The sequence below is a fragment of the Solanum tuberosum genome, unplaced genomic scaffold (assembly GCF_000226075.1).
Source record: "Solanum tuberosum cultivar DM 1-3 516 R44 unplaced genomic scaffold, SolTub_3.0 scf00803, whole genome shotgun sequence".
Classification (NCBI taxonomy): Eukaryota; Viridiplantae; Streptophyta; class Magnoliopsida; order Solanales; family Solanaceae; genus Solanum; species Solanum tuberosum.
This window is the reverse complement of record NW_006239715.1, coordinates 21,597-37,518: the sequence shown is the minus strand read 5'-3', so window position 1 is coordinate 37,518 and position 15,922 is coordinate 21,597. Positions and strand designations below refer to the sequence as shown.

Sequence of the window (15,922 nt, the reverse complement as noted above, 5' to 3'; positions counted from 1 at the left end):
TTTAAATTAAAATTAAATTTAACTGATATGTCATAGCCCGTAAATAATCTGTTATAAGCAAGAAATTTTTAAAAGTAGGTTTAAAACCCGTAATATTTACTCTTAAATGTGTATATGGGGTGATTTTTCCTAAATAAATTTGGGCCTATTTGGCCTGTTGAAAAAAAAGTAATTTAACGCAAGGATCAATAAACAAGGCCTAATTTACCCGGATAATAATCAAACTATCAATCCATGGCCAAACCCAAGATCCTAATGTTTAATTAATGTATTTTCCATCATTAACTTCAGGCCAAAACCCTCCCCCAACGATAATCACCCAAGATTCTAAGTTTTACGGATCAAAAAATGGATTAGGGGAGTAATAATCTTACCTTTATCGCTAGAAATTGTGGAAAACTGTCAAGAAACTTCCCTGGGTCATCCCTTAGCTCTCAAAAACGAAGTTTTGCAGAAAATAACGTTTTTGAGATTTTTTTCCGATTTAAGTCGCGACTGTCCCGCCACAGCAGTCCCGGCGCCCTGGCAGAACTAACCCCGTCCCAGCGGCTTGCACGGAGACAGAAAGTCAGAATTTGAGTACCAAGCTCCCATTTCGCAACACACCTTCAAACCTTGACGTTCTAAAACTACCCTTTCACACTAAGATCAGTTTCAGGAGTTCTACTCGCCCGAATTCGATTTCGTAAAGCCGTACGGGATCCTTAACATCTTGGCTATCCACTCATGTGATCAAATTCATAATTAAACCCCTCATTCATTACCAGATTTCCCTAGACCTCACCTGACTCAGATTTCGTCCAAATCTTTTCTAGGCTAGAAATTTCCAAGTCACTACTTAAAAGTTTTCTGGCCCAAATTCTTTTCCCATTGGCTTTTTCATAACGACGGAAACAAGTCGTTACAATTTTCTAGGAGATGAATTACACTACTTACAAATTATATTTTTGATTTTACAAAGGACAATGGCAAAAAAATATGGTTTAAATTATGTACTTATATATTTTTCTTAATATGTAGGCAATACCTCACAAATTCAGTTAATATGAAATAGAGGGTGTACTACTTAAACAAGTTCAATTAGGCATCATTAGAACTTTCTATAGAATGCAATTGTGCGTCAAAAACAATTTCTGTGTTTATGATGTATGCTCGTATATAAAATTGTGACAAGTGCATAAAAATATGAATTACAATTTTGAATTATTATTCCAACAAATTGAAATATTTTGGATGGTTACGAGAGAAATGTTAGTGAAGAATGTGAGAATATAATTAGAATATCTTTGGGCTTAGAAAAAAGATTTGTTTCTCACACACATATATAATTATATACTGAAATTTGAAAGGATACTTTTTTACCTTAGATAAAGGGGAAAAGAGGAAAAAGAGTAAGGACTTTCTCACTCTTAATGTGATCTAATTATTACATTTGAGGGAAATAGTGAGTCATTATTCTAATATTCTAAAGTTGTACTAGTTCATACTTTGATGTGTTATAACTTAAAATGTATTTTTATTATAGGAATTTTTTTTATTTTCCACCTGGTTTCAGGCTCGATTTAATTTGGATTCACTTCAGAAAGTCCCACATTGAGGGTAAAACGCTCTCTAACAAAGGCGACTCCGTACCTAGAAAAATTCAAACTTGCGATCTCTGATTAAGAATAGAGGAGTACTTACTACTCCACTAGAAAAGGAAAAAATATTTAATACTCCATATATAATTAATGTCCAAGGTTACCTTTCTTTTTGTCTCTTGAGTAGGCATTACACAACTTCTTTTTTACCAGAATAGACAAAACATTTGGGACAAGATAAACAAGAGGTGAAAACATGTGTTTTGCTTGTTCAACTTCAACCTAATTTCCACTTAAACAAACATAAGTTTGAAACAATGATTAAAAGCTTCCCAATCAATATTTCCTTAAGATGAAGCAACACATGTATATAAATACAAATACAAAAGGAAGAATATGGAAATTGGATGGGTTATTTAATTAGAATAATGTCAAATGTGACCCACTTAAAGACCTAACTATTAATTAAACACAAAGAGACAAGACACTTTCCGATACTTTAGTACCATACTTTTGCAAATAAAAGAAATAACACATGACATTGTCCTCCTTAATTTCAACTTAACTTAATGCCCGATATTTGTATTTAGAACATAACTAATAATTTGAATTCGCACGGTATAAAGCTCATTCAAGAAGAAAATACTTTTTAATAAGATTACTTTTTTTCATATTCAGAATTTAAATTCAAGATTTTTAAATTAAAAAAAAGAGAGGAGGAATCCTATCTATTATGATCCCAGTACAATCTTTGTCAATAATTTATCTTTCTTTTTTTCCCACGTGAGGTTCGGTATCCTCATTGGAGCCCGACTATATTCGGATTCACGTCACCTAGGGCCCATTCATTCAGAGAAAGCGTTTCATAACAAGGATTTTTCCATACTCATGGTTTGAAATCATTGTCGCTTAATACTTTCAAAGTTGCAGAAATTCAAGTCTACTAATTTGCGAATTCGTAGCAATTAAATGATATGTTTAAGAAGAAAATGTATATATGGATAATATTTAATGCATGGTGCATTAGTTATTGGTAAAAAAAATCATAAATATACAATTTCTAACTTACATTATAAAAATGTAGTTCAAAATTTTTACATTACTAATCTTTACCTCAAAATACAATTTGATATACAATATTATACATTTGGTATATAATAATATATGAGTTTTTCATCTTTTGTATTTTACAAAAATATTTAAAAATTTTAATACGATGTTATACACTCAATATATAATATTATATAAAATTATAAGAACTCGTATACAATAATATACAATATTATATATAGAAAAAGTAACTCCATCTTCTTTCTTAAATCTAAGTAGCATAATCATTTAAAAACACTTTTAAAAAACTACATCAAATCACTCAAAATTTCTTATTTTAGACACCTCAATATGTAACCAAGCTTTTGCAATAGTACCCACTTGAAACTAAGTTTGTGAAAATTCAATTTTCAAATTTTAACGCTTGAACTTTCACAATAACTGAATATCAATTTTTTACTTATAATTGTATCAAAGTTTTAATAAAGGTCAAATTAGTTTGATAGATCTTTCTATTAGTTTGTCATGCAATAGAGTAACATTAATTTTTTTTTAAAATTGTGAAGAAAAAAAAATCTGCAACGAAACAATAATTTATTTATTTTTGAATAAAATAAATCTGCACAGCTTTACTTGAAAAAAAAGGGAAAAAAACTCAATAGATCTAAGTCCTATTATTTAAAATTACCATGAAATTGTTTCAATTCAATTAAACATTAAAACCCTTAATTAAATAATGTAAAGTAACTTTATGAACTACAGTAAAATATAATTAATTCTTATTTACAAGAATCAAAAGGGGAGCTATTCTTGAAAAAAAAACCAATAAGAAAAAGAGGAAATTTCATAAATAGCAAAAAGACTAAATATAATAAGTTTCTTTAACTATAGTTTGCCTAATTACTCTCTATAGCTATTGTATCATTTTCTATGCATATTTCCGTTTGTATAATTTACCTGTCAATTACAAACATGGTAAGTATATAAAAGTTCTGTATTTATACATTTAATTTTTTTTAGAACTTATATAAAGCAAATATATCAACAAATGTATCAACATGATAATTATATACAAGTTAGGGTAAGCATATACAAATTCTAGATTTATACAATTAGGAATTGAATTATACAAATTCTGAATTTATACAATTATGAGCCAAACTATCCAAATTCTGAATGTGACCCACGTGAATATGATTATATGTTAGTGGCAAAAAGTAATTTCTTCAAACGGTAATTATGTCAAATAATTAACTAGTATATATTTATTTAGTCGCGTAATTTGCCCTAAGAAAAATGATTTTCATGTGAAAAAAAGGGAAAATTGTATAAAATAGCAAACTATTAATTCAAATTAAATGTTATAACCACAGTTTGATTTAATTGTACCCCGTAGCAAACAGTTGCCATTCGCCTCTCTCCCTAGGTTTCTCGCTCGGCAGTCTCTCCCTTGCCTCTCTCGCTTTTATACAAACACAAATGTATAAAATGTGTTTGTGTTTGTATAAAGCGAGATAAAACTATATATACAAATACGAATATATATAATTTCGTCCTATACACTTATAATTATACAAATACAGATCTTCCCCTGCCAGTTCTCTTTTGCCTTTCTCTCTTTCTCGCTTTATACAAACACAGATTATACAAATTACAATGTATAATTTGTGTTGTATAAAGAGAGAGAGATTTGATATACAAATGTTTTATTTCGATTCAATTGTATACAAATTCAAATTTTATGTAGATATACAAACACATAAAATTGAATTGAGAGGTTGCCAGTGATTTATACAAACGAGAGACTACCAACGATTTATACAAATGGTTTGCCAACAAAATTATACAAATCTGAAGCTCCTGCCAGCGAATTATACAATCTGATGCTCTTATGTTTGCTATGGAGCGCAATTATACAAACTATAGCTATAACATACAAATATGATTTTTATGTTTGCTATATGTGAAAGTTAAAAAACTACTCCCCATAAAATTCCACAAACCCCGCAGCCCAAAATGGAAATCCAAGGAGGCACTGTCCTTATTTTAATATATGAAACTAGGGCTGTTCACGGGTCGGTTTGGATCGGTTATTGATCAAAATCAAAACCAAACCAAACCAAATATAATATACATTTATCGGTTTGGTGGTTATCGATTTCGGTTTGGTTCGGTTATCAACCATACACAAAAATAAAAGAAACAATTCATTCAAAATGTGAAAAAAATGACAGTTTCGGTTTGGTTTGGTTCGGTTATTCGGTTATTAACCATACACAAAAATAAAAGAAACAATTCATTTAAAATGTGAAAAAAGTGACAACAATCCATTCAAAATGAAAAATAGTTAGAATGACTTAAATTAGTAAACTTTCAATCACTAAATTTACTATCAATAAAGCTTTAAAGTTCTCTATATTGACCTAAAAGGAAAAGACAATAACATTTTCAGTCCCATAAAGAATTATCATAGACACTCATATACATGAAATCAATAAGAAAAAATGTTTCATCTTGGGCATTTTTGCTTTCAATAAGTAAATTATAAAGAAATTTTAATGAAAATATGTATAAGATCTTTAAAATTGTTTATAAAAACAATATATTAAGTATGTATATTAATAAAATATATGTACATAATTCATCAGTTCGGTTCGGTTATTTCTTCGATTTCTTCGAATAAAACCATAACTAAATCAAATACTATCGGTTTTCAAAAATCTAAAACCAAACCAAACCCAAATAAAATACGGTTTTATTTATCGATTTGATTCGGTTTTTCGGTTTGAATCGGTTTTTATCCAAACCGTGAACACCCCTATATGAAACAATTATCACATGACAAATATTAATTATATTATAGTATGATAGTTTAATTGTTTTCAACAATTTGTGTATCTCCTCTTCACATAAGTTTATTCGTGAATGGTGTCACAATGTTTAAATGGTTAAATATACTTTAATCAATTTTTTCAGGTCACTTCCAATGCTTAATTGACTTTTTTTAATGACTCTACGTATAATTTTCAAGTAATATGTATAAATATATTTTGTATCATTCACGAATTATATATAGAAAGAAAATCTAATTTGATCAAAACACAAAGACCCAAAGGCCAAAGTTCCCCTGGTCTCTATTGCCTTTTTTTTTATTTTTTTTTTATTTACATATCCCTTAAAAATATATTACGAATTAAATAGGGTATTTAATTATTTTTTTCTTATTTATATCTTAAGATATAATTTATTTTTATTAAATATTTATTCTGTATTTATAATTGAGATATTTGTAGCTTTCAATAACAATTACTATCAAGAATAAAATAGAAAACTAATAGTACATAATTTATTTTAAGTTTTTAAAATAATAAATATTTTGAGTTTTTAATAAGAACCATAAATATTTTGAGATGGAAGAAGTTATTTAATAAAAACCATCTTGGATATAATATGGCTATCACACCTACGTTCAACGATATTATATAGCCCTCTCGATTTATTTAATTTCATAACTTTAGTTGCCTCCTTCTACTGTCTTTGTTACATTAGATGGGTTATGGATAAGAAAGATGTTGTCTTTTGATTTGAATACTGAATGATTAAGTCTGTTTGTATTTTAACATTTGAATATACATAGTTTAGTTATATGTACATAATAAATATTCAATTTAAATAAAAATTAATTAAATATTAAAAAATAATTAATAAAATTAAATTATTATTTGATTCTAAAAATGAAATTTTGTACTTGCAAGTGATAGTGAAGATAGTTTGTAGTGGTAATGATGATGATAATAGTTGTTGTTAGTGGCTAATAACAATGATATTGATAATTGTGATGGTGGAAGTGGTTGATGATAGTGGTTGAAAAATGTGTGGTGATTGGTGATGTGTTTGTAGTAGTTGGCAACAGTGCTAGTAATGGATGTTGGAGTTGCATATATCATTCACAATGGTATCTAGATGAGAATTTTGTTGTGCTTATATAAGTAGGAGAATTTTGTTGTGCTTATATAAGTAGGAAAATTTTATATTGGAATGATGATGTCCACATTCTTTGTAAGAATGTATTTATACATGCATGATTAATTGGGTTTAAGTGGACACATGGTCACTATCTTATTTTGTTCTCACAGTTGCTGCTTTCGATTAATGGACGTTGCTTGCTAATGCATATCTTCTTGATTTTGCGAGATTCAAATTCGAGGATGAATTATTTCCAAGAAGAGGGGAATGATAGCATCTGCGTTGATATACCATCATTAAAATCGATGAGCTTCAATGAAAAATCAAGAATATATTTATCACGAAAGAATTGTTCAAATTCAAGCCCAAAAGAAAGAAGATTGGGCTACATGAAGCCTTAAAAGAGAACCCAAAAAGTTGAATGTTTAAAGCCAAAGTTTCCTAATTTAAAAGTTTCCTAGTTATTACTTCCATAAAAGTTGGATTTGAATCTCATTATATTTGTGATAGGTTTTCCCTATATATAGGGGTGAATTTTATTATTTTAGAAAAGACATGATTAATATTATTTGAGATGTTTCTCTTCTTTACATATTTGCGTGTGGTGACTATGAATTTATATTACAACCTTATAAGAATGATTCTATAGAGGTAAGATTAATTCGTTAACTTAATATCTTTGATATCTATTAAAGTAAATTAAAGAAGGTGCTTAGTCTCATACTAATAGTTGTCTTTAGTTTCTTCAAAATAGGGGTCTAAATCACTTTTGATCTAAGTTCTTGAATGGACTTTATAAGTATCATAATTAGTTTTAAGCCGTTAATTTTGAATATTAAGAGCAATTAAGGTTCTTAGCCCTTTTTAAGATTTGAAAATTTTATTCTCGATCGAATTTCACATATTTTCTAATTTGTCTTTAATTTTTATAATTTCGCTTCCACATTATTTTTCTATTTATTCAGATAATTCGATTCTTATCACAACGCTTAGTACAAAATATTTATGATTAACTCGGGTACCACACCTGATACGAATTCAATTATCGGTTGGCTCGAGGACCACACTTGGTATATGTTACTATATGATTGGTCCAGATATCATGCCTGATACATGCTTGGTTGTGTTCTGTTTGTTGGTTCCCTAAGTGAACCAGATTATTTCATTGTGATGTATTTATCATGGTGGTCCATGAATGGCTGAGTTGTTGTGTTTAATGCTAGGATAGTTCTTATGTTGATTAGATTTGCACATTAAACACTTACACTATGGTAGATGTCTTAAGGATCCCTGAATGGTCCGGGTTACTTGAAAGGTAAATTGAAATCAGGTATGAGTTATGTTGATCATTTAGACACGTGTCATGTGGTTGTCAAGTTAGGTTGATGATCGGAGGTCTTGTGCATAATTTATTTGCTGGGACTGTATATGTTTGTTAAATTGATTTAGAACATTTTTGATAAAAAAAAAATGTATAGTCAAAGCGGCCAAGGCAAGAGTGGTTGGAATGGGGTACATGTGGTACTTGACATACAAAGTAGGCTTGAAAAACTTTACAATGGCATAAAAGGTAGACTAAAGCCTTAGAGTGAAAGTAAGGTTAAGTGTTAAATGGTAGAGTTGACAGCAGAATGAGGTAGAAAGATTGGAAATAAGGTTATGAGTCATGACTATTAGATCGGGATAGTAAGAGCGGGTGGCTAAACGTTGGTTTGGTGATTTTCATATTGCATGTTTTCTTCTGAGTATTTACATGATATTATATGGTAGATTCGGATGGTTGATGATACTTATCAATATGCGTTGTTTGTACTAATACTATTCTTGCTCTGCCACTATCATAGTCTAGTTGCAGGATCAATATGATTCCTTAATTCATTATTGATATGGTTGGGGAGCAATCACTAATAATCATGAAAATGTGTAAAAATAATAAACAAATTAAGCAAGGAATAAAAGTAATTACTTAAAGTAAGAGGAGGATGTTAGTGATATTAGCAAAGTAAAAGGACTTTTCTATAAATTTTCCAAATATATATATTTTTTTAAAAACGAAAAAAGCTTTCACATTACAAAAGCGTCTGAAACGTTATCGTACACACCAGTCCACTGATTGCATTCTCAGTCCCTCTTTTTTCTTCCTTTTTCCATCTCCGGCAGCTCAGTTTTGCTCACTCCGGCAGCTCAGCTCTGCTTACTCCGGCAGAGTTCTAGGGTTTCAAACTTCCAAATCATGCGAAACTAAAGCTAGAAGTTGTTAGTGTTAGGGTTTGCAATGGGGAACTGTTGCAGATCTCCGGCAGCGGTTGCTAGAGAAGATGTGAAGTCCTCTAACTACTCCGGAAATGATCACGGAAGGAAAGACAAGTACAGTGCTGGAAACAAGCAGAAACCGATCACTGTGTTAACTGATGTTAAAAAGGAGAATGTTGAGGAAAGGTATTTGGTAGATAGAGAATTAGGAAGGGGAGAATTCGGGATAACTTACCTTTGTATAGATCGTAGCAGTAGGGAACTTTTGGCTTGTAAGTCGATTTCGAAACGGAAGTTACGAACAGCAGTGGATGTGGAGGATGTAAGGAGAGAAGTGGCAATTATGAAGCATTTGCCACAGAATTCAAGTATTGTGAGTTTTAAGGAAGCGTGTGAGGATGAAAATGCGGTTCATTTGGTGATGGAACTATGTGAAGGTGGTGAGCTGTTTGATAGGATTGTTGCTAGGGGGCATTATACTGAACGAGCAGCTGCTGCTGTTACACGGACGATTGTGGAGGTTGTGCAGCTTTGTCACAAACATGGAGTGATTCATAGGGATTTGAAGCCCGAGAACTTTTTGTTTGCTAATAAGAAGGAAAATTCACCTCTTAAAGCAATTGATTTTGGCTTGTCAATCTTCTTCAAGCCAGGTAAAAAGGGAAACTTTAATTGGTCTACAATAACACAAGCAAATGCATGTAGTTTATCTTACAATTTCTTGCTGTTTGCCCAGATTGTTTTTATGTTCTTTGTTTTATGATGTTAGGGAATGTAGATTTATACAACTTAGATAGATTGTAAAATTTTCCTGTGTAAATATGCCATAATCAGGAGAGTTCTCTGGATTAGAACCAAAAGAATAAAGATTATATCTGCAATTAGGACAATTTACCAGGGCAATGGTATAATGTTGTCTACTGATGTGCTCCCAGGCCGGGAATGGTAGTAAGTTATCTCCTCATGTGTCCATAGGGCTATGGTTCAGTGGTAGGAAAATGCATGAGGTGTGGTTTAGGCGCATATCACGGGTTGGAACCTGTGAGCACAAATGGAGTTGGACTAGATTTACAGGGGTTTCTGGTCACAATATATAAATAGTTTAAGTTATCTACTGATGTTACATACTTTTATAGGAAGACGAAATGTGCAGGTGAGTTCAGGTATTGGTTCCTGATAAAGGGGTCATTTCTGTGTAGGCCTTATTACTTCTATGTGACCTCAGATATAATTTGGTGGATCCTATCTTATATATAAAATTCCAACGGTTTACTGTGTAGAACAAACAAAGATTGCTGATAGGCTTGAAAGAAGTTATATTCAGTTGATGCTGGAGAAAAACTAGTATCATCTTGTTCTTTTTATACCCTAACTCTATTAGCACAACTTATGTGATGAGCTAGCTCTATTAGTACTACTTACTAGCGGGAAAAATGGTAGATTCACTTTGTCTAATACTCATTGAACTCACTGGCTCTATAGAGGAGGAAGTCTGTTTTGATATAGGATTAAGCAGAGGGGATAAATATTTTACTGAACAAAGAAGGGACTAATGTATGCCTCTCCGTATTTATTCTTGTGAAAGAATATTGTTTCTTCCAACAGCCCCCTGATGCACTTTAGCCTTCAAATTAATTGTATCATGTTGGGATCATTGCACTTCATTGTGTATTACAGTTCGTGTGTTAAGACTTAAGAGTTTGAATCTCAGTGAGATGAGATATTCTCTACTTCTTCATTTAGTTCCAGTTGATAATTCTTTTGTTAATTGCAAAAGACAAAGGAGTAACGATTTACTAATTGGAGTGGTAATATCATGGCCAAGTTGCAAGTTGAACTTGTGACAAGGGTTTGACTTAACCTACATGAGAGAATTGCATTTGAGCTGATTTTGCAAACTGTTGGTGAGCTGTTTCATGATCAATTGATTGGTGGAAGGGTCTTGTAGATGACTATATTCTAGTAAAAATATACTCTGCAGAACATTTCTATCAACTTAACTAAAACAATGCCCACTTGATTTCTATGTGAATTCCGTCATATTCTGGTACTTGCAGTGTAAGACCAAACTTACTGTCTAACTGTAGTTTGGATTAGACAAACTTCAAGTTTCGCCCCTTAAGAAGTGGAATTAGACAGGAATTTTGGTGCCAAGATACAAACAATTTGGATATCTAGGCATAGGCCAATAGATGAAGATGTAACACGTGAGAGTTAGAATAGGATGACTTAAATGGAGGTAGGTTATGGGAAATTGTGCAATAGGAATCTGTAAAAGTTAAAAGGCAAGTTCTATAGTACAATTGTCAGTCCAGTAATCTTACATGGGAGAGAAAGTTGAGCCTCTTAGCTTAACATGCTTGCTAGATGGAAAGTTACAAAGTACGGGTTAATAAGGATGTGTGATTATAGCCCCCAAGGCCTAGCTCAAGTGGCAAAAGGTGGAGGATTTGTGGCTTAGGTCACAGGTTCAAGCCCCACACCATGCAAAGCGAAGCCCGGTATTTAAGTGGAGAAGGGTAGAGGGGCGGGCCCATTATCCACCGAGTTTAGAAGGCTGTGATTGGTCCAAAGGGCGGGTCACAGACGGATTTCTCGGTTATCAAAAAAAAAAAGGATGTGTGATTATATAAGATTACACAAGATTAGAAATGATTTAAATCTGACAGAAGGTAGGCCGAACATAGAATAAAATGATGTCCCTTTAAGGACATTCAATGAAAAAGATAAAAGGATTAAATAAGAAAAGGTCATTTGAGACCCTGTGATCATTCTGTTGTACTTACCATCCGGCATTTAGAAGTCAATGTAGGATGATTCACATAGAAAGAGACTTGCCGACGACCAAATTAGTTTAGAAGCTATTTCTTCTTCTTCCTTAGATTTGAAAAGTCTTAGTTGTCTATTTCCATGTATATTTTATAGATTTTTCTTTCCTTTTCGTTTAATATTTGGGAAACAAGAGATCAGGTACTAACTAAATATAGGATCGAGGTTTCATATTTTTTTCTCCCCTACAAAAGTAGACAGTTCTTCCTTTGTAAAGGACATCCTTACTATTACTCAAATTCATCTTCAGCCTTTGGGTTTCATTCAAATAGTTTAGTATAGTTTTGTTTGACTTGACAAACATCTGCAGGGGTTCTTAGTTGCATAATAATGCTAACTCAGATGACCCTTCGGGGTGGCCCAGGGGTTTGGGCTTAGGACTTACATGTTGGAGGTCTCAAGTTCGAAACCCCTTGCCATCGAAAGCATGAGGTTTGCCTTCTGGGTTGAGCTCGTCGCACCGGGCTTGCCTAGTGCAGGTTACATTTCCTGTGTGGTTTGCGAGCTATTGTATAGGAGCGGGAGTTTTACCTTGTGCGCACCCAAAGGATAGCGGCTGTGGGTTTCCCTTGTCATATAAAAAAATGCTAACTCAGATGCTTACTTAAAAAGGAAAAGGGTGAAGCTAATTTTGATATCTAATGAATATCTAACCAGATGTTTGTTTCTCTGTACTTCCCTTTGTGGGGAAGTAGGAAAAAAGAAATAGCTTAGATAACTAGATAACAAATTCAGATCCAATCAGCAAGTTACACGGTCTTGGACTCTTAACCTTGTGGTACAAATAACTGCTCGGTTTCCTTATTGTTTGGTACTTTGGGCTCGTCTTTGCACTATTTCTGACCTATTCAATCGTTATCGTTGCTTATCTTAACTTCACATATTGCTAATATTTAACGTTTGATTTTATTTTTTAGGTGAGAAGTTCTCTGAAATAGTTGGAAGTCCATATTATATGGCTCCTGAGGTGCTCAAACGAAACTATGGACCAGAAATAGATATATGGAGTGCAGGAGTCATTTTATATATTTTGTTATGTGGGGTTCCTCCCTTTTGGGCCGGTAAACTCTCTTCTTGCAGATTTGATTCTTCCTTTCTGTCCCCCATGCTTCATATGTAGCATTCTCAGATACCACTCTGTCATTTTATTGAAGTGAATCTGTTCATACAGAATCTGAACAAGGTGTTGCCCAAGCCATTTTACGTGGGGCAATAGATTTCAAGCGGGAACCCTGGCCAAGTATTTCAGAAGGTGCTAAAAATCTTGTCAGGCAAATGTTAGAGGCAGATCCAAAGCTTCGACTGACTGCAAAGCAAGTACTTGGTATGCTATGTTTCGCAGATGCTTATTAATTATTTGTGGGAAAATCCTTGCCTTTATTGAATATAAATAGATTATAGAACTACTGTATAGCCTAATTAGGCAAGAATCAGCTCTCCCATGTGCTTTGCACATGCTGTAAGACATTCATGCGTTTTATATACTCTACCCATTCCAATATATCTGACATAGATTTTAAGAAAGAAATGATGACTTTTGAAATTTATGGTCTAAATATGGCTATAAAACTTTTGAAACTTGTAACCTTAAACATGCCATAACATTTTTGTGGGTCTTAAAGCTTCTCAGTACGGTAAAATGGAAACGGTAACTTAATTCTTCCCAAGTTTAGAATTGTGTCGTACTTTTTGTAACAAATTTCAAAGGAATGTGAGTCACATAAACTAGAACGGAGGGAGTGTTAGTTAGACAGGCTGAATAGATGACTGTAGAAGGGTCGGTATGTGAGGCATAAGATCACGCCTAGTAAAAACTCCTGCAACTGCATCAACAGGCTAATGATAAAGTAGTTGAGAAAATCGTACAACACTTCTATTCCGTGTTTTGTTCTCTAATTGTAGCTAAAACTATTGAAAGCATACGATGACACCTAATAACAAAATCCAATGATGGCATCAACACGCTAATGATCAACCGGTTGAGATAATAGCACACTTCTTCTAAGTAATTTTACCCTCTGAAATTGTACCTAAAACTAGTAAGCATCATTCAGATGCGAAAGAGGGTGCTGTTACCTTCTCTCTACATCTTGGGCGAGCTGTATATATGTATGAGAATATAGATGTAAATTGGCCCATTCAGGATAGTACTGATGAATACAACTGTTTTCTTTTAATTTTACATGAACCCTCCTTTATATTCTTCATTAGAAATTGTTAGATCAATGTTTTTCTTTTGGGAATCTAGTATCATCACATGTTCACATTTAACACAAACCTCAATATTGAGTAATGTTGAATGTGTATGTTGATTAATCATTTTCTAGGTGCCTTTACTTTTGTAATGTTTAGTTGTATGATTTGTGATCATATAATGAGTCTTCCTAGTGTTATAGGCACTAGAACTTATCTTATCAAAACTTTCTAATGGTTTCATTCCTTTTTCTTGCTAAATTTTTGTTTGTGAGATTTGTGTAATGGCTTCCAAGTACCACACAAGATAAAGGCAGATGAAACGGCTGGCAAATCAAGTGGTGTTGATTTTTTGTATTTCTTTGTTGTTCTGAAGCGCAAGATGTATATATGTATTGGTAGCAATGATGAGGTGTATAGTACAACCAACCCCTTACATGGCGTTATCCTTATGGAAAAACCTAGGCAATAGTCCAACCTTTGAAGAGACTTGCAAGCTCCATTAAGTGGTCATATCCTTCAAAATTCCTGAGCTTGAAGTAAATTTAGTGCAATTTAGCTTCTCCTTACAGCCATACCCCAATTCTAATCAGATCAAAATGTGAATTCCCATTCTTTGTTGGATGTCATGTGATTGGTTCTATGGTCATGTTGGAAAGAGTGGTATGGCTCTGATAGCCATCGAAGGATTAAACTTCTCAATAAGCTCAAACTTCCACTTGCCATCATGAACATTTATTAAATCGGACATCCTAGCATTCTTGAGCTTTGTGGAGCTGCAATGCTTAAAGGAAATTTGTTGTGGAAGTCATGGGTCCTCCATGACAATGGTTGGACAAAATAAAGGAAATGGTACATTGAACCACAATAAACCTGTAAGATTTGGGATGATGAAGGATTAAGAAAAGGAAAAAGCATGGGTACAGCCATGCTATGTTGCTCGGACTCTTCAAAAATGTCGACGGGTGCGTGTCGGATCCTCCAAAAACAGTGTAGTTTTGAAGGATCTGACACGGGTGCGGCAACATTTTTGGAGAGTCCAAGCTACTTAGCAGCCATGTAGATCCAGTAGAACAGAGAAAAATATGATCTTTGATGGATTAGTTGACAAAAGAAAAAATTCTATTCAGCTTTCTCAAGGTTAAGTGTACTGTTTGATTTGAACAGCCAGCAAAAATAAGAAGTTCTCTGTTAAAAGTTGTTACAGCATGCTGATAAGGGAAACAGTTCACTGGGATAATATTGACCTTGGAAGATGATTTGGAAGACTAAAGCTCCTGTTAAGGTAGCATGGATGGGTTGCAACCTAGGGGACATGTGCAACTCAAAATAATCTATAGAAGAGAGGCTTTACTATGTGTAACAGATGCTATTTTTGTGAAGAACAGCAGAAAACAGTTGAGAACACTTGGGGGTCTTTTGGTAGAGTGTATTAAAAATAATAATGCATGCATTAGCTTTGTGTATTACTAGTACCTTGTTTGGTACTCTTTTCCGATCTTTTTTTTTCTCCTAAACAGAACCCCTTTTATTATTGCATCAACGAAATACATAGTTTAAACATATCTTTTGCATCCTGGATGATCCAACTTGGGAAAAACTTCTCCCAAGAGATTTCCTTCGTACATTCTATTGTGTATTAAGGTGTGTATTGCTAATACAATGGATTTCTAGGTATTAGCAATGCAATGGTTTTAATGCATGCATTAACTCAATTAAAGACCCAATTCCCCTTCAATACCTTTTTTTTATATCTTTTCCATAATAGTGAAGGGTATCTCTGTAAATAATTTTTTTAATGCAATGCATTATATTTTTAATGCATCAAACCAAACAATGCATAAAAATAATCTATGTATAATTAATGCAAGCATAACTAATACTTGCATTGTTAATGTAAGCAATACTAATACACTCTATTTAACATTATTTTTATACACTCTATGAAACGACCCACCCCTTAGTGTATATAGTTTTTGCTTATACACAGATGATTAAATCATCGATTCTTATAAGTATAAAGTTTTTTGTTCACAATCTAGGATGGAAAT

The 15,922-nt window shown here is 32.8% G+C and overlaps 1 protein-coding gene across 1 annotated transcript in view; it reads left to right on the top strand.

Moving 5' to 3' along the window:
• The first annotated feature begins 8,680 nt into the window (after positions 1 to 8,680).
• Positions 8,681 to 15,922, top strand: part of LOC102590767 (calcium-dependent protein kinase 13) — an 11,241-nt gene continuing 3,999 nt past the window's right edge. Inside the window, exons 1-3 of the mRNA XM_006367453.2 lie at positions 8,681 to 9,502; positions 12,596 to 12,739; positions 12,850 to 13,002. Of these exons, the coding sequence (XP_006367515.1) occupies positions 8,872 to 9,502; positions 12,596 to 12,739; positions 12,850 to 13,002 (928 nt within the window). The 5' untranslated portion in view covers positions 8,681 to 8,871. The remainder of the gene's footprint in view (positions 9,503 to 12,595; positions 12,740 to 12,849; positions 13,003 to 15,922) is intronic.